At 35.6% G+C, this 23,919-nt stretch overlaps 1 protein-coding gene and 1 pseudogene across 3 annotated transcripts; both read left to right on the forward strand.

Moving 5' to 3' along the window:
• Positions 1 to 1,980: 1,980 nt before the first annotated feature.
• Positions 1,981 to 6,554, forward strand: LOC114181828 (eukaryotic peptide chain release factor subunit 1-3). Of its 3 annotated transcripts, none has more exons than XM_028068420.2 (3): positions 2,032 to 2,146; positions 3,635 to 3,668; positions 4,940 to 6,554. In XM_028068420.2, exon 3 carries the CDS (start codon positions 4,965 to 4,967, stop codon positions 6,276 to 6,278), a length of 1,314 nt encoding a protein of 437 aa, XP_027924221.1. In that variant the 5' UTR covers positions 2,032 to 2,146; positions 3,635 to 3,668; positions 4,940 to 4,964; the 3' UTR covers positions 6,279 to 6,554. The 3 variants fall into 3 exon arrangements, with proteins under 3 accessions (XP_027924220.1, XP_027924221.1, XP_027924222.1); XM_028068421.2 differs by having other exon boundaries at positions 2,043 to 2,146; positions 3,594 to 3,668; XM_028068419.1 differs by lacking the exon at positions 3,635 to 3,668 and having other exon boundaries at positions 1,981 to 2,146.
• Positions 6,555 to 11,696: 5,142 nt separating this feature from the next.
• LOC114180655 (uncharacterized) lies at positions 11,697 to 15,900 on the forward strand (annotated as a pseudogene).
• The last annotated feature ends 8,019 nt before the right edge of the window (positions 15,901 to 23,919 follow it).

The following is a 23,919-nucleotide window of genomic DNA, read 5'->3' on the forward strand; positions in this document are numbered from 1 at the left end:
GCTTGGAGAAAAAGGCTTGATCTTGGCCGTGCGATCCTAGCTTGAAAAGGAAGCCAAGTCTCCTAGCCCTTAGATGAAGGTGTGATGAATCTGTGAGCTCTCCTCCCTTGCACCATGTGATGCTCTCGGCCATGCAAAGCAAAAATTGGGTCGAGCCCAATGTGTATCTCAATCAACATGTTTTTATGTCTTATGCATTATTGAAAGCAAAGCGCAAACAATGACCCAATTTAAATCTACACTACTAGATTTATATACACTTATTCAAGTCTTTATGATCTCTTTGGCCCATGTAAATAATGTGAGAAGTCCATTGAATTTGTGATCATTTAATGGGAGGCCCTTTTGAATCTTCTTCATCATTGATCTTGTAATTGGGCCTTTAAGTAGGCTTGCACTCGAAATGGGGCTTGAAGGTGTATTAGGGCTTATTGGGGTCACATTCTTCCTCTAGATGTGGGATGGATAAAACCTAATACTTCTTACTTCTTCTTCTTCTTCTATTTTTGCTCACGTAATTTATTGACAAAAAAATTGTCCATTTTTTGCTTACGTAATTTACTGACAAAAAAATTGTCTGTAATATTAATGTTGAATTGATGTCGAATTTTACTGATAAATGTTATCAATGGATTTATTACCAACAAATATTTTTTATTGATAATTAAAATCATAAAGTTCATTGAGAAAATTCGTTGGTAAGTTCTGTTTTATGAACAAATTTTATTACGTTAGTAAAATTCTATCGGTAAGATGATATTTTCTTGTAGTGTGTGGTTGTAATGTGATTCTTTGGTCAATTAATCTTTTTCATTCCCTCAAATTGTTTTGTAAATCCTTATAGGTAAGTAGAAAAAAATGCACGAAGATGTGTGAGGATTAAGAGTTTAAGTAGTTCAATTCTTCCTATTATTAGTTTAAAGTTTAATGGAGTTTGTTTTTTATGTTTATGAGCATCAATTTGGTTTGTTGCCATTTTTTATTTTTATTTTTATCTTTTTTTAATGGATTATTGAATGTGATAACATTAAATTATTTGTTAAATCTTGTGATCTGAGATCAAAGTTCACATTCACATTAGGGGTGATAATTTGCACTTGGACCGGCAAGCTCACCAAAAAAGCGCGGGACGAGTTGAGATATTGTGTCTGTTGGCTAGAAAAAGTCCAATCTGCATAGCCGCAACTCGCACAGATTGGCTCGCTGGCCCGCATAAAAAAATTACATTAGTGTATATTGGTTAATTTCCTTCTAGACTTCTACATGAACATTCCAACTTCTTGTATGATTGAAAATTACAAGTATTATGTATTTTTGAATGTGCTAAAATTTGAAAAAGACATCTTGTATGTTAGAGTACAAATATGAATATGATGAAAATATTGAATTATCAAATTATCATCCAACTTTCCAAAGTCTTTGTTTAATTTTGTGAACTTGTTAAAATTTTCCAATTTGTTTAACATTGAAAAACTTTTATAATTTTTTCTTTAAAAAAAGATGAGCTGACCTGCAAACCCACATTGATGCAGGACGGAGCATACTTTTTAGCCTGCATTTTGCATGTCAAGTGCAGGGCAGGCCTGAACAGACAGATCAACCCGTATTGTCACCCATTGCTCACTATATAGTATGAGTTTTTAACGAAATAAAATATTAACAATTTAACTTATCTATAAATAATTTATATTAATAAAACTAATAACATTAATTTGAATAAACAATTATATTATTGCAAACTTTTTAAATAACTTGACTCAACTTTGAAACGGTTATATTGTCGTGGTTTGCAAATTAAACAAAAATAAGTATGTAATAGAAACACAAAATAATTAATAAAATACTAATTAAATTTGGAAGTTTTTTTTTATCAGAAAGTTAGTGCCTAATCAGGGGGCAAAACGATGGTGGTAACGGAAAAAGAAAAGATTAAAAAAATGTGAGACGGAGGCATCATCGTTTCAGCAACATGCCGGTGGTGGGTCCACGCAACTATTATTCAAATCCAAGTGAAAAAAAAATAAAAAATAATAATAATAATAATGAACAAGTATAGGTTGAAGAAGCAAGCACCACTGTTAATACCCTAATTGGAAGAGTTTCAGTTTCACTCCCTTTTCTCATCTCCAGCATCCTCGTCACAGAGGTACGAACCCTTTCCCAATCTGTTTTTTCTCGTACATCTGAAGCCTCACATGCTGGACTCAAATCCTTAGATTGAACAATTTGTTTTCGATTTGCAATATGTGTAGCCTTTTTGTTAACTGGACTCCAAGAGGTTTCATTTTGGGTTGATTTGATTTGTTTAGGGATGATGTTAGTGAACTCGTCGTGGTTGGATTTGATTTATTTGGTAATCTCACTTTTGTGTTAATATGCAGTTTTGAGCTGGTGTCTTTCATGTTTTGACTACAAAGTTGAATCTGTTTTGACCAGTACAGCTATGTTACCTTTTCTTTTATGCATTTTCTTATACGGGTCTAACAAGTTTTCTGCTTTCTAGTAAAATGAAAATATAAGGATTTCTTTTAGCAAAAAAATCCTGTGGTAAGTTGTTACTTATCGAATTCATTTCTATCTTTTGGAATTGATGGATGTTTTCTAACTCAAAAGTTTGGGATTGTTGAATTAAGAGTGCTTACTATGTTTATGGATGTATTGTTTGGAGAGATATGTTTTTTGTCCTTGTATTCTTTTCTCAAACTTGGATTTGGTTATTGTTCTTTCAAATTGATGAATTAGTCTTCGAACTACAAAGAAAATGAGTTTTTCCTTCCCTCGATGTTATGACTGTAAACAAAATGTCATTACATGTGAGGTTTAAATATAAACAAGGATTAAAATCAAATATTTGCAGAAGTTAGAGGACTTTAATTTGAAAATACACCGACGAAACCCAAGTTTTACAAAAAGTACAAAGTTCAGAAACATACTTTTCCCTTTTTTTCACTTAGATCTCATTTTTTGCTGTGACATTTTTACATGTTAGGTTGTAGGTAGATTAAATTTTTCCTTTCTTATTCTTACCATGTTTTCAGGTTCTTTAGAAGTCTAAATCAGGACGCTGGTGTGGATCTTGTTTTAAAATTTAATTAGAATGCTCTTATTATGTTATCTAACCATTTATGATAAATTTGTAGACTTTTATAATAGTTAACCCATACCTAAGATGATTTTTAATTGCTTGAAAGTGTGACAATCTTTACAGAGACCCTGCTAGAAAATTAAAATTATTTTCTTTTTTCATCTCGAACAAAATGCTTGAAAAGATATTATCACCTTTCGTATTCTTTGTATTAACTGAATATATTAACAAAGTGCAGTATTTTTCTCTAATATTATGATATTGGGGGCGCGGGGACAATCTTGATTATAACGATTTAGAAAGTGCTTTTCAAGTTGTTGTTGAACATTTGAGTTTCTGCGTTACCCTGTATCGTTACAATTTTGTTAAGTTTTTCCTGCAACACATTACAAACTCTTTCTCTATTGCCCCGTGTGTCTAAATATATGTGTGTGTATTTATAGGGAAGCTTGCTTGTTCACATACGCATGAATGAAACAATGCATAATATAAATTTTTATTGATGCAGGAAAATAAAAATCTAACCACTTTTTTTCTTTTTCATCCTAGTCCAAAAATTCAACTCATTGAGCCTTGTGTGAAAGTAAGGCCTTATAATCTTTTTCCATCTGTCAGTTTTGCATGTCTTACTCATTTTTTTCGCTTTCCAGTTGTTTGTTATTTTATTTTTCATTACCAAATATGATGCTACATTAGCTTGTGGGGATCTCAATATATGATTCTTGATGGATTCTGGTAAGAAAGAATATCATCACATATACAAGGGTGCCAGCTACCAAGATTTTATGTATAATGCACAATTACACTATACATTGTTTAAGATGTGCCATTTATTTATAGATAATGTATAAACTTAAAGTAGTTTCAATATCAAGTATGGCACATCTTCATTATCCATCCATCTGTGTATTGATTTTTACTTCGCTAAATTTAGTGTTACAATTCCGTCATTGGGTGGTTGAAGGATCACCAGGCTCGTCTATCTACTCCTCAGCTACTTATTGTGCCTCCTTCATAGCCAAAACCCTGCAACCACTGTCTAAGTTCGGAATATTTCCCTCTCTTCACGCTTTTATTGTTGTCATCATCAGTTCATTACTGTTTTTTCATTGCTGTCATCATTCATCATCACTCACTGCTGCTGCCCTTTCCCAACTTTTCTGCTGCACTCCACCATCAATCCTCTTGGTAGATTTGCTTTTCTTTCCTGTAACTTGCTTTTGGTTTTTGACACTTTTTATTGTTGATTGAATCCTCAAAACCTTCAGAGACTTTCGAGTTGGAGTTATTTCCTTCTTCTTGGTTTTTGTCCACACGCTAATCATTCCACTGCGTGATTCTAACTGATGAATCCTCCACAGCAAAGTTCACCTCTTTAATTCTTGAACTTTGCTATTATATACACAAGCTGTCAATAGGCTTTTCTGTTCGTAATCAGGTGCTTTAGTTGCATTACTGAATAGAGTGAATGAGAGGAAGGAGAGTGTGGGTTTGAAAAATAAATGATGATAAAACTACTAATGGATGTATTGGATATCATTCATAAAAAGTTATTAGTGGATAAATTGACAATTTATCCAATAATGGGTGCATTAGGTGTTTAACTACTTGATTGATCTTAAATGGATTTTCCAGCTGCATTGTAATCCAATCCATAATACATTCGTGCCATCTATCTGCCGCCAGAAAAAAACACCAATGGGCTATGTTATTTTGAAATCACGATTTTGTTTTAACAGATGCATCATTGCATACTAATGTGTTTATAAAAAATAATTCAATCATGGTTCAATTGCATTGGAGGTTAACTGATTAACTTTCTGTTTGCTGAATTGCTTGCTGCTATGCTTGTAGGCTAGTCTTCCTGTCATCACAAACAATGGCTGATGGTCAAGAATCAGACAAGAACATTGAGATATGGAAGATCAAGAAATTGATCAAGGCATTGGAAGCTGCTAGAGGTAACGGGACCAGCATGATTTCCCTGATCATGCCTCCACGTGATCAAATATCCCGGGTCACTAAGATGTTGGGAGATGAATTTGGAACTGCTTCAAACATCAAAAGTAGGGTGAACCGACAGTCGGTGTTGGGAGCCATTACCTCTGCTCAGCAGAGGTTGAAACTATATAACAAGGTCCCTCCAAATGGGTTGGTTCTTTACACAGGAACCATTGTCACTGAAGATGGCAAGGAAAAGAAGGTGACAATTGATTTTGAACCTTTCAAGCCTATCAATGCATCATTGTACCTCTGTGATAACAAGTTTCACACAGAAGCTCTAAATGAACTTTTAGAATCTGATGACAAGTTCGGTTTCATTGTTATGGATGGAAACGGTACCCTTTTTGGGACCTTAAGTGGAAACACTCGTGAGGTGCTTCACAAATTTACTGTTGATCTTCCAAAGAAGCACGGTAGAGGAGGTCAATCAGCTTTGCGTTTTGCTCGTCTTAGGATGGAAAAACGGCACAACTATGTAAGAAAAACTGCAGAACTTGCTACTCAGTTTTTCATCAATCCTGCAACCAGTCAACCTAATGTTTCTGGACTTATACTGGCTGGTTCTGCTGACTTCAAGACTGAACTGAGTCAGTCCGACATGTTCGACCCTCGGTTGCAAGCAAAAATATTGAATGTGGTGGATGTTTCTTATGGTGGGGAAAATGGATTCAATCAAGCTATTGAGTTATCTGCTGAGATTTTGTCCAATGTGAAGTTCATTCAAGAGAAACGCTTGATAGGGAAATATTTTGAGGAAATCAGTCAGGACACTGGGAGATATGTGTTTGGGGTTGATGACACTCTGAAGGCACTGGAAATGGGTGCTGTGGAAACACTCATTGTGTGGGAAAATTTGGATATTAATAGGTATGTGCTGAAAAATGGTGTCACTGGTGAAATTGTGATAAAGCACTTGAGCAAGGAACAGGAGAGTAATCAAAGCAACTTCCGTGATGCAGCAACCTCTGCAGAGTTGGAAGTTCAGGAGAAGATGCCCTTGCTTGAGTGGTTTGCCAATGAGTACAAACGATTTGGATGCTCCCTGGAATTTGTTACCAACAAATCTCAAGAAGGGTCACAGTTCTGCAGAGGGTTTGGTGGCATTGGTGGAATTCTTCGGTACCAGCTTGACATAAGATCATTTGATGAGTTATCCGATGAGGGAGAAGTGTCTGATTCTGATTACTGATCTGTTACTGCAGAATCATTACTTTGTTTTGGATTATTAGGGTTCTAAGACTTTGACTTTACCCTTTTTTGTTTTTGATCGTATGATGTGTATCACTTTTTCCTTTCTTATGCTTCATACAATTTCCCTTTTTGTTAGTCAATGTATGTTTATGGCTACTCTGCCAGATTGTGCGTTGATTCGACCAGAAAGAGCCCTCTGGAAACTCATAATTTTGCAACATTTCTTGTTACATGGTTCGAATAACTCATGATTGAAATTTTGGAGTTTTAGAAAGTAGTTATTTGTTGTAATTGAAGCATATCGAAGTCTTATGTGTGTCACAGGTGAAACCAATCTGCATATATGTTTTGCATCAATTATCTTCCGAAGATTGAAATAATTCATTTTTAGATTTTTGAAAGATTTATTTATTTATAATGTACTTTTAAAGTTGTCCCTTCTCTGTCATTCTTAACAAACACACACATAGATATTAAACTAAGTATGGTTTTAATACATCTTAAAAAAATATATCAAACCTTTTTTACTTGAGTATTTGTATTTTATCTTCTATCATTTAATTTTAATATATAATAAATATATATACATAAATATTATATTTGAAGTAAGCATGACATTGAAGAGATCGTTTTCTGTTTTTAAATTTTCTCACTTAAATTTCATATTCAGGCAAATCTCCAATAATTTTTTCACAAAAATTTACAATTTTAATTTACTTATATATATATTTTAAAACAATAATTTTATATTTAAATATATTTAATTTAATTGATATGTTTTGGTTTCCCAACTAGTTCTGCCATTATCATTCACAAATACTATTTGATCTTTGATAAACCGTAGATGTGACAATGAACAAAAAAAATAATTTAATATATAGGTTTATAAACGTAACACATTAATAAAACTATGAAACATTTTAGTTTAAGAAAACATAAATAAAACAATATTCAATCTAATTATAAAAGCATAACTGAAGTTTAGTTTGGTGGCAATGGAAGAGAAGAGGAGGGTAGGGAAAAATTAAATAGATAGGGTGAGTAACAAGGTTGTAAAGAAGTATGAAGAAAACTGAAATGAGCTAGTGGACCCCACATGTATTTTTCTATATTCAACCGCGAAAGAAAGTTACTTAGTGAATCTAATCGACTGTATTGGTTAATTCATAATTAATTATATGGGACTATTTTTTGATATAACAATAATGATGAGTTAGAAAAAAATATATATTCATAATAATAAATAAAGTTATGAATAAGAAACAAAGCTATTTTAAAAATCAATGTTCAATATTTCTTATTTTTAATTAAACAATTCCTCTTTTTTAATGTGTTTAATTTTTTTTGGCAAGTATGTTAAATCCAGGCTTTTATACAAGTTCATTTGCCTAAAATTGTGGAGTCTAAAGTCATTTTAAAAGGCTTTTGTCATACAAAAATAGTTAACCTACTTAAGTAAATACAAAATAATATATTGTTGTTATTATTATTATATTAAAATTGTTATAATTTATAAAAGTAATATATTTATTTGATTTTCTTAATTATTATGTTGATTTACATAAAAAAAATTAAACTTAAAAGACCGTTGAAAGAAAACCTTATATTATATTTAATTATTTTGTCCTCAATTTGATTTCTATTTTATTTTAAAGAATTCAATGTGATTTTTTCTGTTAAATTAGTGTTAACACTCTTTGAAAAGTGATCACGCATTAATTTCTGTTTTGTTCTTTTGATTTCTTTTGGATGTGCAGATTTGATTTCATCAATGTGTTACAACATGTAAGGAATGACTTCATCAATGTTGTTCAAGATGTGCTTAATCAACTTATTTTCGACTTACATTTATAATCTTTATTGTTCGAATATCCTTACCTTCACATCTCTCTTCATGTCAAATCTAAGGAACTTCTATTGGTTCTCAACTTAGTATAAAATTCAAGTAGAATTCAATGGCTTCTTCTACAATGTACTATTTTACAATTGAAGTTTTGAGAGTGTACTATACAAAACTCGGACAAGACAGGCATGAAATAATACCCAAACTTGATTGTTAACTAATATTTACTATAAGCATAAATCAAGTACAAAGAACACCTGCTTAGCGGCTAAAGTGCATTATAACCCATTTAACCAGAAAAGGTCATTTACCCAGAAAAGGTCATTTACCCCGAAAAGGCCACTTACTCAAGAAAGGTCGCTTACTCAGAAGAGGTTGCCACCTATAACTTGAAATAAAATAGTTAAGCCACCCAAATCCATGTGCCAAACTTGAAGCCTAGGCCTTAAACCAGGCCTATACAAACCCAAATAAGGGCCCAACCCATAAATAAGATAAATTGTAATTAAAGCTTTCTAAATATAGGTGGACCCTAGCAATTAAAGGTATGCAATTCACTAATACTAAAAATTGAAATTTGATTTTGAGAGCTCTCGCTGACTTTATCGTTGGAGTCCTTTCTATAGGTAACCTTCAAAACTAAGACATACTAAACAAGATTGAAGAGTACCTGTTCAAGAGATTCCAAGATTGGGTAAGACAAGATTTATGTCTCATGATAATTTTTTATTGTTTCCACAAGAACAGAGACAATACTGATTCTTCACACATATCCTTTTAAGATTTTCATGTATCTCTTAATTAGGTACATCTATCTAAAATAAACTAACTCACATAATCAAATTTCTATCACTAAGTGAACTATGAAATGTACCATGATATAAAAAAATAACGACAGAAAATACATTTCCAATTGACATATTATTGTGGTTGCCTCATTTTCCAAATCATTTAACACTTGGGAGTCAATAAATTTCTTACATATGACATTGAAGAACAAAAACAAATATGTTATAAACCTCTAGCGGAAGCAAGTAAGATGGTGTAGATAGCCATTGGAAAAAATTGTTGCATCAGCACATGATAATATGAGACTTTAAACAAACTAACTCAAAAATCTTGCATACATAGAAGAGTCTTAACATTTAAAGAGTAACCTTGTGACGCTTACACACTACTCAAACACTGACAAAAAAATTTCTTTTCTTTTTTGCAAAGAGTATGATAAGTTGACGATAGGTACAAACATCGTCCAACTAATTATGGATGTAACTCAAACGAGTGCCCATGTCAACCAAATTTTGTCATGCTTTGGCTTCATATTTTTTCTTTCATTTTGTGTTCAACAAAGTTCAAATTAGACTATCATAATTTTTTTTTTCAACATGCATCACATTTATATAATGTCTTACATCAAGTTTACATCAATATGAAAGATTATAGAATATTGATTGTTTCTTCCAAGTATTATTCTCAATGGTCTTCTTTTGATTTTTTTTGAACATAGTGTTAATATTTTTCACTCAATCATATACTTCTTCACCATTGTGGGGTCTCGACGCACCTTTGCCTCATGCCTTCCTCATTCTACAGTAAGGATGACTACGAGGAAATAACTTTTAATACATAGTGTACATGGTCCTTTCCCATGCTTCAATTGAATATAACTCATGTTTTCTTCACATATGGGACACGGAAAATTACCTCTAACATTATAACCACCCAAGTTACCATATGCTAGAAAATCACTTATTGTGTAAAATAACATTGTAGATAAACAGAATTTTCTTGAATGAATCAAAGACATCAACAACTATTTTGCACAACAGTTTCAAATCATCAATTAAGGGCTTCAGGTACACATCAATGTCATTTTTTGGTTGTCTAGGTCTCGAAACCATCATAGACAATGCACAATGAATGAGGAAAATTATAAATCATCAACAAAACTGACCATGAACTATGTTTATTACTTAAGTTCCCATAAGGATTCATATCATCGGTAGTAAGTCCAACTCTTGAGTTTTTTACTACGCATCAAATTCTAGAAATGTTTCATCAATCTTCTTCCATGTGGAGAAACAACTATTGGTGCAAAATGGTTCTAGAAGGGGGTTGAATAGAGCCTGTAGATAATTTAAACATTTTTGTACAAATATAGAACAATTAAATAAAAGTTTACAAGACATAAAGCACACACAAAATTTGTACTGATTCACCCTTAATGTAAGGGCTACCTCTAGTTTGTTAAGCACCAAGCTTAAGAAGTTTCACTAACCAAATATCTCAATTTGATTACAATATGAGTATCAACCTCTCTAGGTACCACGAGTATCAACCTCTCTAGGTATCACAAGTAGAAACCTCTTTAAGTACAACTTTGTTAGTCTTCCCCCAGATTAAGATCTCTTAGTGGAATAAAGAGAAACACTCTGAAAGCAAGAGAGTACAATAAAAACTCACATGATATACTTCACAAAGTGAAAAATATTACAATGGTGAAGGTCACAATCCAATATGTTTCACACAAGAATTTTTCTGGATTTGACTTTATGCACTCGATGTCTCTATCTCTTTTTTCTTTTATATTTTGATACCACTTATTGTGTAGATTCATTGATATATCTTGTATATTTCTCGTTGTTTTTGTTTATGATATTCTATTGTATCATATCTTGTATGTCTTTCTTCATAATTTTGTACCTCTATTTATAGGAATTCTTAGGATATGATCGTTGAGGCTTTTCTTTAATATATTCTCGTATCAATTTTCTTGATTTTGTTTTTCTAAGGCATAAGAAAGTTGTGTTATCATTCTTTGATTTACTCTTTCTTTTCTTTTGTGGGTCTTCTCATCAATCAATATTTAATGTACATGATCGTTGCAACATAGATATAATCTTCAACATAATCTTTAGCTTCTATCTTTATTATACTTTTCTTTTGAGTATTTTCTCATAAAAGAAATCTTTCCTTGTTTTCATATTTGTAATTCTTCCATCATCGGTATATCCATAACATTTGATTATATCTAATAAATTATTTGATTAGTAGAATTGAAATATTGAATAATCATTAAAAAAATACCTTATTTTTCTTTTCTTTTTTAATTAAATCAGTGTAAGTCTTGACTTGCTTGACATTTTTTACCATCATTTTCTACTACACTTGTTGCCCACATTTTTGTATCGTTACACTTTTGCAAATTTTTTCATTAATAGGTACAAACTTTATCATGGAGGTAGCACAAGGTCTCACGATGAGGTAAAAATAAACTTTTCTCACTCAAAAATCTCACAAACTATTTCGGATGCTCATAAGAGTATGAAAACCAATATTGTGGTATCAGAAGAATATAAAATACAAAAGCATAGTAGTAAGTGATAGATATTATTGTATCCAACAAATTGTTATTATTTTGAGAATATTCTGTAGTATCAATTGCCTAAATATTAGCCAAAATTGTAGTTACTCATTTGTAATGGCAATCAAAATTATCTATGATATTTTGTATATATTCCTCATCAATAGGAGAGACAACTCATAGATGATTTCCTACATAGTATCAGAAGATTAGGTTCCTTCCTCCCTTTTAGAAAACCTAGTCATTTTTTTCTTTTTTTTCCCTTTCTTCCATAGTTGCCCATGGCTGAAAACACCAAATTTCATTCTACTCTAGTCGTCACCAACATCAAACATCACATTCCAATCACTTTGGACATGGAAACCAGCCAATATCACTCATGGGCAACCTTATTTAAAGTTCAAGCTAAAGTTCATTTCGTACTTAAACATATCATCCCTCCTACGGAATCTGCTACCATAACAACGTACCAAACAACCAAGGCCGCTAATCTACCTCTATGGAATCGCCTTGATGTTGTTGTTCTCCAATGGATATATGCCACAATATCTCCTAATATCCTCACATCGATCCTTGTGGCTAATGATTCTGTTGCCAACGCTTGGCAACATGTCACTGACTTGTTTCAAGATAACAAAAACTCTAGGGCAGTATATCTTGAAACTTAGTTCACGAATACGAACTTAGCGGATTTTTTCACAATCTCCGCATATTGCAACCGCCTCAAATCTTTCGCGCACCAATTAGCCAATGTTGGGGCTCTTGTTTTAGATTAACGTCTAGTGCTCTGTTTGCTTGTTGGCTTACCCAAAGCATATGTTGGTTTTGTCACGATTATGTAGCAAAAGGATGACTTGCCCAATTTTGCTACAACATGTTCTTGATTGAAGCTGGAAGAGACCACGATTAAGGAGCGAGCAACTTGTGAATCTTGTTCCTCTGGATTCTTAATCATGAATGAAGGCCCCAATTCCTCTACAAGGTCGTCATAACTACAATCGAGGTAAGTAACCCAACAGAAGCAAAGGCAACAACAGCCGTGGTGGTAGAGACAGACATGGCAACGGTGGGGGTGCCAACATTGAAAGAAATGGTGCACCATATCAACAACCACAATACCACCAGTCTCAGGGTTACCCACCATATCAACATCCCTTCCTAAATCCTTGGACTGGGTAGGTCCAACCTTTTTGTCCTTATCTTGCAGCCTCATGGCAACCTACACCTCCTCGTTAAGATGAGGTTATTGGACCTCAACTATCACAACAATCTTGCCACACATCATCCACACCATCTACTATGGGGTACACACCTACAGACATTAATGGGCCATGCATACTCTTGCAATCTCCCAACCAGATGAAAATTGGTATATGGACATAGGTGCTACATCTCATATGACAACAAATCAAGGTACACTCTTATCTTATTTTGATTTAAGCAAAGATAACAATATTGTTATTGGTAATGGTTATTTGATTCCTATTTGTGGTCATGGAAGCACTTCACTATCTCCACCTCATCCTCCTTTACAACTAAACAATGTGTTACATGCACCAAAATTAATTAAAAACATCATCTTTGTTCGTAAATTTACCACTGACAACTTAGTTTCTTTTGAGTTTGATCCTTTTGGGTTTTCGGTGAAGAACTTGCACACGGGGAACCATCTAATGAGGTGTAATAGCTTTGGTGATCTCTACCCCATCCATCCCAAATATCAAAGAATCTCTTCGCCAACTTTTACTTTAACCTTTCCAGCTATGTCTTCCACCTTGTGGCACAATCATTTAGGCCATCCCGAAGCTACTATTTTAAACTCTCTTTGTCATCAAAATTTTATAAATTGTAATAAATACAATAATGTTTTTTTCACTTCTTGTCCTCTTGTTAAACATGTGAAATTGCCATTTAGAGCTTCTTGGTCTTTTACTGAATTTCCCTTTGATATTATCCATAGTGATATTTGGAACACCAATATATAGCTCATTCGGCCATTGATATTACGTCTTATTTCTTAATGACTTTAGCAAATTTTTGTGAACTTTTCCCATTTCTAGAAAATCACAATCAAATTAAAACCCAATTTGAAAGAGACATTAAACAATTTTGTCAACATAGTGGATTGCAATTTAAGTTCTCTTGCCCTTACATTTCTCCTCAAAATGGCAAAGCAGAAAGGCATATTAAATCCATTAACAATATTGTTCGCACCCTATTAGCCCACTCATCCATGCCACTTTCTTTTTGGGACCATGCTCTTCAAATGGTCACTTATCTACTAAACATTCTCCCTACCAAAGTTTTAGGATATCGTTCTCCGATGCAAGTTCTCTATTGTAGAATTCCATAATTTTCCCATCTTCGTGTCTTTGGTTGTCTTTGCTACCCACTATTTCGAAACACTACCAATAATATGTTGCAAGCCAGATCCACCCCGTGTGTTTTTCAAGGGTACCCATCAAATCATCGAGGGTACAAATGCTATGATCTTTCGACTAGACAGATAATTATTTCCTGTCATGTAATTTTTTGTGACACAATTTCCTTTCTAAAAAATCCATGACACATCTCCAAGTGAGTATAACCATTTAAGTGATGACCCCTTTCCACCCTTAATCCATCACCTACGTACTTGTGTACCACAAAATCAACTAACATGACCTACACTTCATCTTCCACAACCTTTATCACATACAGGCCTAAGCCCTCAGACTTCACTTTCTTCTCACTCACCACCATCCCCTAACAACAATCCCCTCTCAACCCCACCAATTAACCTTCCCCCTTCTCAAACCTCAACCAACCAGCTTACAAATCATAGGTCCCATCCCATGACCACTCGTAGTCAACGGGGCATGGTTAAACCAAACATAAAATATTCACATAATTTGAGTGCTTCAACCACCACTTCTATTTCACCTTTACCTAAGAATCTGGTGAGTGCTCTTCATGACTTAAAATGGAAAAATGCCATGACTGATGAATATAATGCTCTAATTCAAAACAAGACATGGGAGTTGGTGTCACATCCCCTTAATGTCAATATAATTCGGTCTATGTGGATTTGTAAACATAAACATAATTTTGACGATTTTTTTGAGAGGCATAAAGCTCGCCTTGTAGGTGATGGCAAGTCACAACAAAAAGGCATAGATTGTGATGAAACGTTCAGTCCAATAATGAAACCAGCGATAATTCGAACAATTTTAACCATTGCTTTGTCCAAATCATGGCACATTCATCAGGTGGACCTCAAAAATGTGTTTCTACATGGTAATCTCAATGAAATCGTCTATATTCATCAACCCAAGGGTTTTAAGGATTCATCTCATCTTGATTATGTTTGCTTATTAAAGAAGTCAATTTATGTCCTAAAGTAAGCCCCTCGTGCTTGGTATCAACGGTTTGCAGATTACATGGCCATACTTGGATTCCAACATTGTAAATTTGATCACTCTTTATTCATATAGAATAAGGAATCCGATATTTCATATATTCTAGTGGTTTCCTCTAATTCTCTTAGAAGGTACATTATGTCATTCCTGAGTGCAGAGTTTGCTATGAAGGATCTTGGTCCACTTAGTTATTTTTTGGGGATTGCTGTTACCCGTACCACAACCAATATGTTTCTCTCACAAAAAAAGTATGCAGAAGACATTCTTGACGGAGCAAGGATGATTAATTGCAAACCTTGTCCCACACCAGTTGACACGAAGCCTAAACTTGGTGCGTGTAATGACCTTCCATGTGAGGATCCTACTAAGTATAGAAGGCTTGTTGGAGCATTACAATATCTTACTTTTACGAGGCCTGACATTTCTTATGCGGTGCAACAAGTATACCTTTATATGCATGATCCCAAGGAAGAGCACATGCATGCTCTCAAGTGTATTTTACGATACATACAGGGTACTATTGATTTTGGCTTGCATTTGTACAAATCCAATATTAACAAGCTCCTCTCTTACCAGATGCAGGTTGGGGTGGATGTCCAGATACTAGACGATCTTCCTCTAGATATTGAGTTTTCCTCAGAGATAACTTGATTTCTTGGTCATCCAAACGACAACCTACATTATCTCGTTGTAGAGTTAAGGCCAAATATAAAGGAGTAGCTAATGTTGTTTCAGAATCTTGTTGGATTTGAAACCTTCTTCTTGAGCTTCATTGCCCAATTCAAAAAGCTACAATAGTGTACTGTGACAATGTGTGTGCCATTTATATATCTGGTAATCCTGTACAATATCAATGAATAAAACACATTAAAATGGACATCCTTTTTGTATGAGAAAAAGTTGCTCGTGGAGAAATCTGTGTTCTTCATGTTCCGTTCTGCTATCAAATTGCTGATATTTTTACCAAAGGCCTTTTGTGCATACTTTTTAATGATTTTTGGAACAGTCTAAGCATTCGTCAACCTCCCGCTTCGACAGAGGGGGTGTGATAGATATTATTGTGTCTAATAAATTATTATTTTGAGAATATTCTATAGTATCAATTACCTAAAGATTAGCCAAAATCATAGCTAGTCATTGTAATGGCAACCGAAATTATCTATGATATTTTGTATATATTCCTCATCAATAAGTGAGACAACTCACGGATGATTTCCTACGGTAAGAGCTAAATTCATAAATAAATACCAACGTTTTTAATTAAACTGATAGATAATCAATTTTTTAAATATGTGGAAATGATAAAATTTGTTTGAATATAAAAGAATACTCATTTGGAGAAGTTAGTTTTTAAATGAATTTTAATATATGGAGACATTAATAGTTGACTCTTAACTATTACACTGAAAAAAAAATAGATAAACAAAGAAATAAAATTAATGAAAATATTATTAGACAAAATATATAAATTCTAACTTCTTCAAAAGTTAGTATATGTCTGTCATAGCAATATATGTTGATAAATGTAGGGAACAAGTTCTTGAGAAGGCTTAAATATACATTTGGTTCCTAGTTTTGTTGTTTTTATTCCATTTATAATTAAATTTAATAATTTATAATTGAATTTAAAAAATAATAAATTCAAATATCAATTTTAGAAAAAATATTAATATAATTTGTATAAAAATATTAAATTTAGTGTTAATTTGAAAGGGACAAAATTGATTTATTTTAACAAAAATTAGGACTAAATTGAACAAAAATAACGAATATAGGAACTAAATTAAACGAAAAATAATAATACTACCACAAATTGATACGTGGCACAATTGTGACTTGACACGTGGACAATTTTTTTTAAATTAAAAAAATTTTAAAAATTAAAAAAAAAAAAATTAGGAGCTGACACGTGGCATGTACTGTTCAAAAACGTTAACTATTTAAACACCGTTAGTGAAAAGGACCAAATTGACCAAAATTTGACGAAAATGAGGACCTAATTGAACACAAGACGAAAATAGAGACGAAATTGAATAAAAACAACAAAAATAGGGATCAAATGTATATTTAAGCCTTCTTGAGAATGTTACTTTGTATGGATGTTTTTTTTAAAAAAAAAACTATGTAAACATGAAAAACTAATATTCCATACTCAAAATTCTCGAAAAGCTTAAAACAATACCTACTAATCACTTCCTTTAGATATTCGATTAGAGGAGTTTTTGAACCGATGAAAACAAAATAAAAACTTATCGAAAATCATGCTATCACTTTTAATAGTTATCTCTATTTTCTTATTGGAACTGATTATGATAAGCCAATTCGACTTTATGCTGGGGAGTGATACACTCTTATCTCTTCTACAACCTTTTAAAAAATTAAGATCAGTGTTGACTAACATATCTTAATTATTATTTGAAAGTAACAAAATTACATACATGTTAACAATAAATATGATTTTAAAAAAATTGTAATTTTTCCTTAAATTTAAATATATATTTTAGTTTTCTAAGAACATATGGTTTTTGTTTCTTAAATTATGAAATAAGACTATTTAGCCTTTTAAAATCGATTGTTATAGTGTATATATATAGTTTGAAAAAAAAAAAAGGCCTTTGTCTTGTCTGAAATAGAGTTAAAGATTAAACTTACATAACTAATGGATTATAAATAGTTTAGATGACAATTACTTTCATTAATTTCATATTTTTATGTTTAAACATTCCATTTTATTTCTCTGAGAAAGTTTTTGTTAGGAATCCAAGTGTGAGTCTAAGTCCCACATTGACCAGAAATGAGAAAGTAGAGCACCATGTAAGGATCAAGGTCCATAAACCCATTGCCTTAAGGATTTGGGTTGATAGTGGTGTCAGTGTCTTATATGGTTAGGCTCCGATCTCATTGGTGTTGTATCTCCCCAATGATACCCCCTCCTTAAAAACCTGACAAGTGGTATTAGAGCCGATGGTTAATACCGGCTCAGACGAGTGCAGTACCAGTATGGTCCTAGTATCGAAAGTCTTCCTGACAATGTGGGTCAGGTAAGCGTGTCCCGTTAAGAAGAACGACGGTACAGAAAAGGGCAGAAAAGGAGTACTCGTGGTTGGACAGCTTCCGCTGGAGGGGGAGTGTACCAATGTGGTTGAAGGGACTCACCCTTGAGGGGGAGATTGTTAGGAATCCAAGTGTGAGTCTAAGTCCCACATTGACCAGAAATGAGAAAGTAGAGCACCATATAAGGATCAAGGCCCATAAACCCATTGCCTTAAGGTTTTGGGTTGAGAGTGGTGTTAGTGTCTTATATGGTTAGGCTCAGATCTCATTGGTGTTGTATCTCCCTAGTGATACCCCCTCTTTAAAAACCTAACAGTTTTTAATCTGGTAATTAACATTTAGGTAGATGACCAAAACTAGTGGCAGAACTTCAAAAAATTACTGAATTAAAAAGATAAATTGTAAATATAATGAACTGAATAAAATTATCCCAAATTTAACAAATTTAACCGAAAAGCATCAGTGAAAGTTTGCAATATATTTCAGCTAAGTTGATGTAATAAAAAAGAAGTAGTATTAAAAGAAGGGTATATTATTATAATTTCTCAAATAGCAATCCGGTTTCTCACAAGAACAATGACACAAAACTAGAAACTGGGTTGTAGGATTTTTGGTGCTAATCGTTTTCTATTGTTTCTATGTAAAGCCGCATGATGTAGATAATGTGGATTGCTAAAGCTCACATCACATGGCACCCCATGGTGTTCCCCCAGCCTTGGCCGATATAGGTGTCGGTCAAGGGTGACATGTGTTGATAAGTTAGCGGGGCCGGCTAGGTGTGGTACACCAGTCCCCCAACCTTTAAGTGTGATGAACAGTGTTAGGGCTAAAGGCGAGAAAGGGTTGATTGCAGGTGAAGGGATGTCAGGGGTCAAATCAAAGGGGTTTTTGTGCCCTCGTTTTTAAGACTTATGTCCTTTGGAATGATTGTGTCGATTGGTATGGGTTGTTATTTTGGCGGGAAGGGGTTTTTTCCGTTTGGGATTCTGGCCTATAAATGTGGATTTTAAAACGAGTAAGGGTTTATTGGTTCATTTGCGAGAATTTCCAGTCAGAGATCTTGTGTGCGTTTTCTTGTCCGACTAGTTTCCAATTCCAGCCAACATCTTTCCAGAAAAAAGAGAAAAGGTATGTATAGTAGTGATAGTGTGTCATTGTCTACGTCTAGTAGTGAGAGTATAGAGTCTGGGAGGAGTAGAGGTAGACACGTTGAAGAGGAGAGCACCAGTTCTGGGGGTATGGTGGGCGGAATCCCTGTGGAAACGGTGAGGGAGGTCCGAGAAGATCCCCCAGAGGAGTTGGCGGAGAGTAACTGGCTAGCCAAGGGCGGTTATGGGTGGGTGGCTGCCGACGTTCGTAATCAATCATCCTTATTTCGGTGGTCTCGCTTGTTGAACTCTTGGCTGAATTGTACACCTGTTATCATAAAAGGTGTAAGCGGGGGTATTGTTTCCCTGGAGAGGGTGAACACCGTCGACCATGTGTGTCACGGGCAAGAAGGGGGAACCGAGAAGTTCTTCTATATGTACATGTGCCACTTTTCTCAGCTACATAAGCGATTGCCGCTGGACGATTTCACCATGGGTGTGTTGCGCGCGCTGAATGTTGCACTTATGCAGCTACACCCAAACAGTTGGGCTTACATGCAAGCCTTCCGTATTTTGTGTCAATCCCTATATTTGTAGCCTTCTCCTTACGCATTTCTGTACTTCTATTATACTAGGCCTCGCCAACCGACCACTTGGCTATCTCTGATAAGTCGTCCCAGCATCAGCAGATTGGACGCATTTTCCCAGTCCTTCAAGCATTTTAAGGACGGATACTTCAAAGTTGTGGTGAAGGAAGAGGACAAGCCTTATTTCTTGAACGCTGATGGGAGTACGAAGTTCCCGTTCAGCTAGACGGGGACCCCCTCTCGGTATAAGGATATGGGTACCGACGAGTTGTCGGCAGGGGATGAGGAGGTGGTGGAGACCTTGATGAAGTTTGTTGATAAGTTGCCCACTAAGGGCCTAGTTAGAGTTTATAATTCGGTGCACCCGATTATTGATATTGAAGGTATTTGTTTGTTACTTAAATTTTGTTAATTATTCTAAGTTGTTTTAACCGGGGTTTAAAATGTTATTGTAGGGCACATGGCGCAATCACTGAAGAAGAATTTGGCGCTCTTCCAGTCGTTAAGGAAAGAAATGGCTGCTAAAGCAAAGGCAGCTGGGAAGACTGATGTTCCCAACCTGCAGGAATCGATGGTCGAGGTACACGTGCATGGCGGAACGAAGAGGAAGGCCGAGTTGCCGCCTCGAGCCGGCAAGGGGAAGGATGTGAAGAAGGTGAGGGCGACACTACTCGGGGTGGGGTCGGCTAGTGGGGCATGTAACATCCCTAGGGAATATTACTTAAAAATAAATACTAAAAGAAATAATTACATTAATAGTCATCTCGATAAAAATCCCAACGCGGGAAAAATTTAAACTCATTAAAATAGTGTGCCAAAACTCATAACTAAATCCATAAAAGGTTACAAGTTTCCAAAATTTGTATCTAAAACATAAATTACAAATTAGCAAAACCCTAGCTCTAATCTCATGCTAGCCCTCACTCCGCCATCTGAGCATCCTCAACACCACCTGTATCAACATCTGCTCCCATGTAACGAATTACACGATCATCGCCACACACAAACAGAAAGGGTGAGCTGAGAAAATAAAATAACAAACATATAAAACACAAGATAAATCGTATACCCATCTTATTCATTATATATGTAATTCTTGGCCAAGACCTTAGCCCCAAGACTTATCAGTCTTCAAATCATACAATTGGTTAGCCTTGGACTCGGGAATATGATGCTCACACGAACCTGTCTGCTCGTGGTCCTGCCTCTACGAACCTCCCCGCTCGTAGTCCTGCTCTACGGACCTACCCTCCCGTAGTCCAACACATGTGATCCACCAGCCCCCGTACCTCCCCGCACGTGGCATCTCTCATTGTGAGCACGGAACATACGAACCTACCTCGCTCGTATCCCCACGTGAGAGTAACTAGATATGAACCTCCCCGTTCATATCATCACATGTCAAACACCATCCATGAACCTACCCGCTCATGGCACAGCATCTCCCGATCCAAGCAAAGCATCATTATCAATTAAAACAACACACCAGAAAGCAAAGAACAACAGCATTTCCGCCTGGCTCGGCCCACACGCCGCTAGGCGAAACTGTTCCAGACCGCCTAGCGGTAACCACTCACCGCTAGGCGCTAGCGTTGTGCTAGTGCCCCTGTTTCCTCGTCACCGCCTGGCGGAGCTCGACGTGCCGCCAAGCGTACCTTAGTACTCCGCGCTCTCCTGTTAAATCCATCACCTGGCGGGTATCAATATACCGCCAGGCACCATACCAGAACAGTACTTTTCTGGTTTATGACACCCCCGTTAATCCAATTTACCATTTAACTCCCTTACAAAGTTCACATGAAAACCCCAATATCAAGCCCTCACATAGGGGAATCTATAACTATCATATGTAACCAAATACATGTGCTATACCCCGATCAATCCACTCATTTAAGTTCTCTATAATTTAACAAGAGCTTAAACATAAAATCACCACTTCATCCATCCTAGGAAACTGCTATCAGGACAATTATCTTTTATCACACCCCTAAACATACCACACACTCTTGTTAACTCCCTGGTCTCGTACTCCTCTCATACCCAATTCATATGCTTCTTCCCTCGTTTTGCCTTCTCTCATCCTCCCTCCTTCCTTAACTAACATACCAATACCTAGAATTTCCTAATCCCAACCCTGACTCACCCTTTTCACCCATTCGATCTACTATCCACCCTACCTTTCCTTTATAATTCTCTCATGTTTTATTCTCCATCAGACGCACTTCAGATTTCTCACACCACTCTGATAAAACACTGTCGCCTGTCGGCTAGTTATCCACCGCCAGGCGGTGCATCAGATCATGGGCACCATACCCAGATTTCTGCACTCGCACTCAACACCAAAATTCAGAATTTGATTCCGCTTTCGCCTCTAACAACGCACCATCAGTTTCACATAATTTGTTAGACCCGCTCTCGATCATACCACTCATTGTATCCCATTAAATTTCCAGACACATCATTATATACTCAATTCAATAACCATGGAATTTCTCCCTTTCACTCACGATTCCTCTCTTTTCTACCCCAATGACAATTTAACTCGTGCCAACATCAGGAGTATCAGGTTCTTTTACAACCTCGCAATTATAGCAGTTAATGGCAATCAACACAAAACAACATACAACACAGTTCAATCAAAACAGTGTCAGTACAGCTTACATCGCCTGGCGGCTCAATCTCACCGCCAGGCAGTTCATAGCAGAAACAACATTTTTAGGTCAAACTGATGTGCCGCCTGGCAGCACCTTTATACCCGCCAGGTGGTTTCTGGGCGAGAACCCAGAATTTTCGTGAAAACAACGTCAGACAGATAGGAAATTCATACATTTACACATGGCAGCACAAAACTAATCGATCACAAATATAAACACAATAAGCAACTCCCCTAACCTGGAATTTCTTGCCAAACCACGAATTCTTGATGTATCTCCAATCCAAAAAGCTTCCTTAACCCTCTCTTACACGTCCACAATGTTTTCCAGCCACTCCACCCTCTTACAATCAGTTTTTCCCTTCTGAAAACCTACTATTCGACCCTTACACCCACTGTGGTACTCTTTGCGTCTCCCACTAGCATGTTCTCTCTCACTTATTACCCAAATTAAAGGTGCTAAATGCTAAAATGAAAATACCTTAAGTATCCTTGCTAATGACTACTCATGAACCACTATTGAATGGTTTCTTACCCATTAGACTGCCTTCATCTGCAGCTAGGGTTTCTACGTCCCTTCAACACCATGCAACCCAAAATTGCCAAAAGAAAATTAGTTTTGTTCTTAGCAAGGATTGAACCCACAACCAATCAATTTACAATTTAAGTATATAACCACTCATCCAATTCATATTTCATGATAACTTCTACAATTTTAGGAGTTTATCATTACACTACGCATTCAATATATAAACACACAAAAACACATAATTTAAATAACATCCAAGTGGCACACATAGGACTCGAACCCAAGTCTTCACACACCATAAAGTACTCCCAACCACATGAGCTAGTAGTTTTCCACGTCATAGCTCCACACATTTATTGCTTTAAATGTTCTCATTACCCGTTCTAATTAAATAACTATTTAATTTTCCCAGATCTTACATTACACCCACCTTTAAAGATTTTCGTCCTCGAAAATAAGACTTACCAGGAAATAAGTGCGGATAGGATTGCTTCATGCGATCCTCCATCTCCCAGGTCATCTCCTGAGTAGTCTCATCCCACAGCACCTTCACAGTCTTAATTTCCTTCCCCCGCAGTTGTTTCACCTGTGAGTCTAGAATTCGCACTGGTCCAGTGCTCACCGTCAAATTCTCCCGAATCTGAATATCATCTGACTCCAGTACGTGCGACGGATCTGCAACATATTTCCTCAACTGGGAAATGTGGAACACGTTATGCAGATTCGTCAGGTGTGGTGGCAAGGCGATTTCATAAGCTGCAACGCCAATTCTCCTTAGAATCTGATAAGGCCCAACAAATCTCGGAGTTAGCTTCCTCGATTTGACGGCCCTCCCAATACCAGCCGTCGGTGTTACCCTGAGAAATACCTGATCCCCAGCCTCGAACTCTAAAGGTCGCCTCCTCCTATTTGCATAGGACTTCTGTCTACTCTGTGTAGCCCTCATTCTCTCCTGGATTGCCCTAACCTTCTTAGAGGTTTGCTGTAAAAACTCGGGACCCAACACTAATGATTCCCCATCCTGGTTCCAACACAATGGCGTCCTACACCGCCGCCCATACAACGCCTCATATGGAGCCATACCAATGCTGGTGTGATAACTGTTGTTGTATGTGAACTCCAC

This window comes from Vigna unguiculata, chromosome 4, assembly GCF_037176805.1.
Source record: "Vigna unguiculata cultivar grain cowpea cultivar isolate G323 ecotype 2 chromosome 4, ASM3717680v1, whole genome shotgun sequence".
In the NCBI taxonomy this organism is placed as follows: Eukaryota; Viridiplantae; Streptophyta; class Magnoliopsida; order Fabales; family Fabaceae; genus Vigna; species Vigna unguiculata.

Bases quoted from the DNA above. Each gene is read 5' to 3' on its own strand.
- LOC114181828 (XM_028068419.1), top strand. From the start codon at position 4,965: ATGGCTGATGGTCAAGAATCAGACAAGAACATTGAGATATGGAAGATC.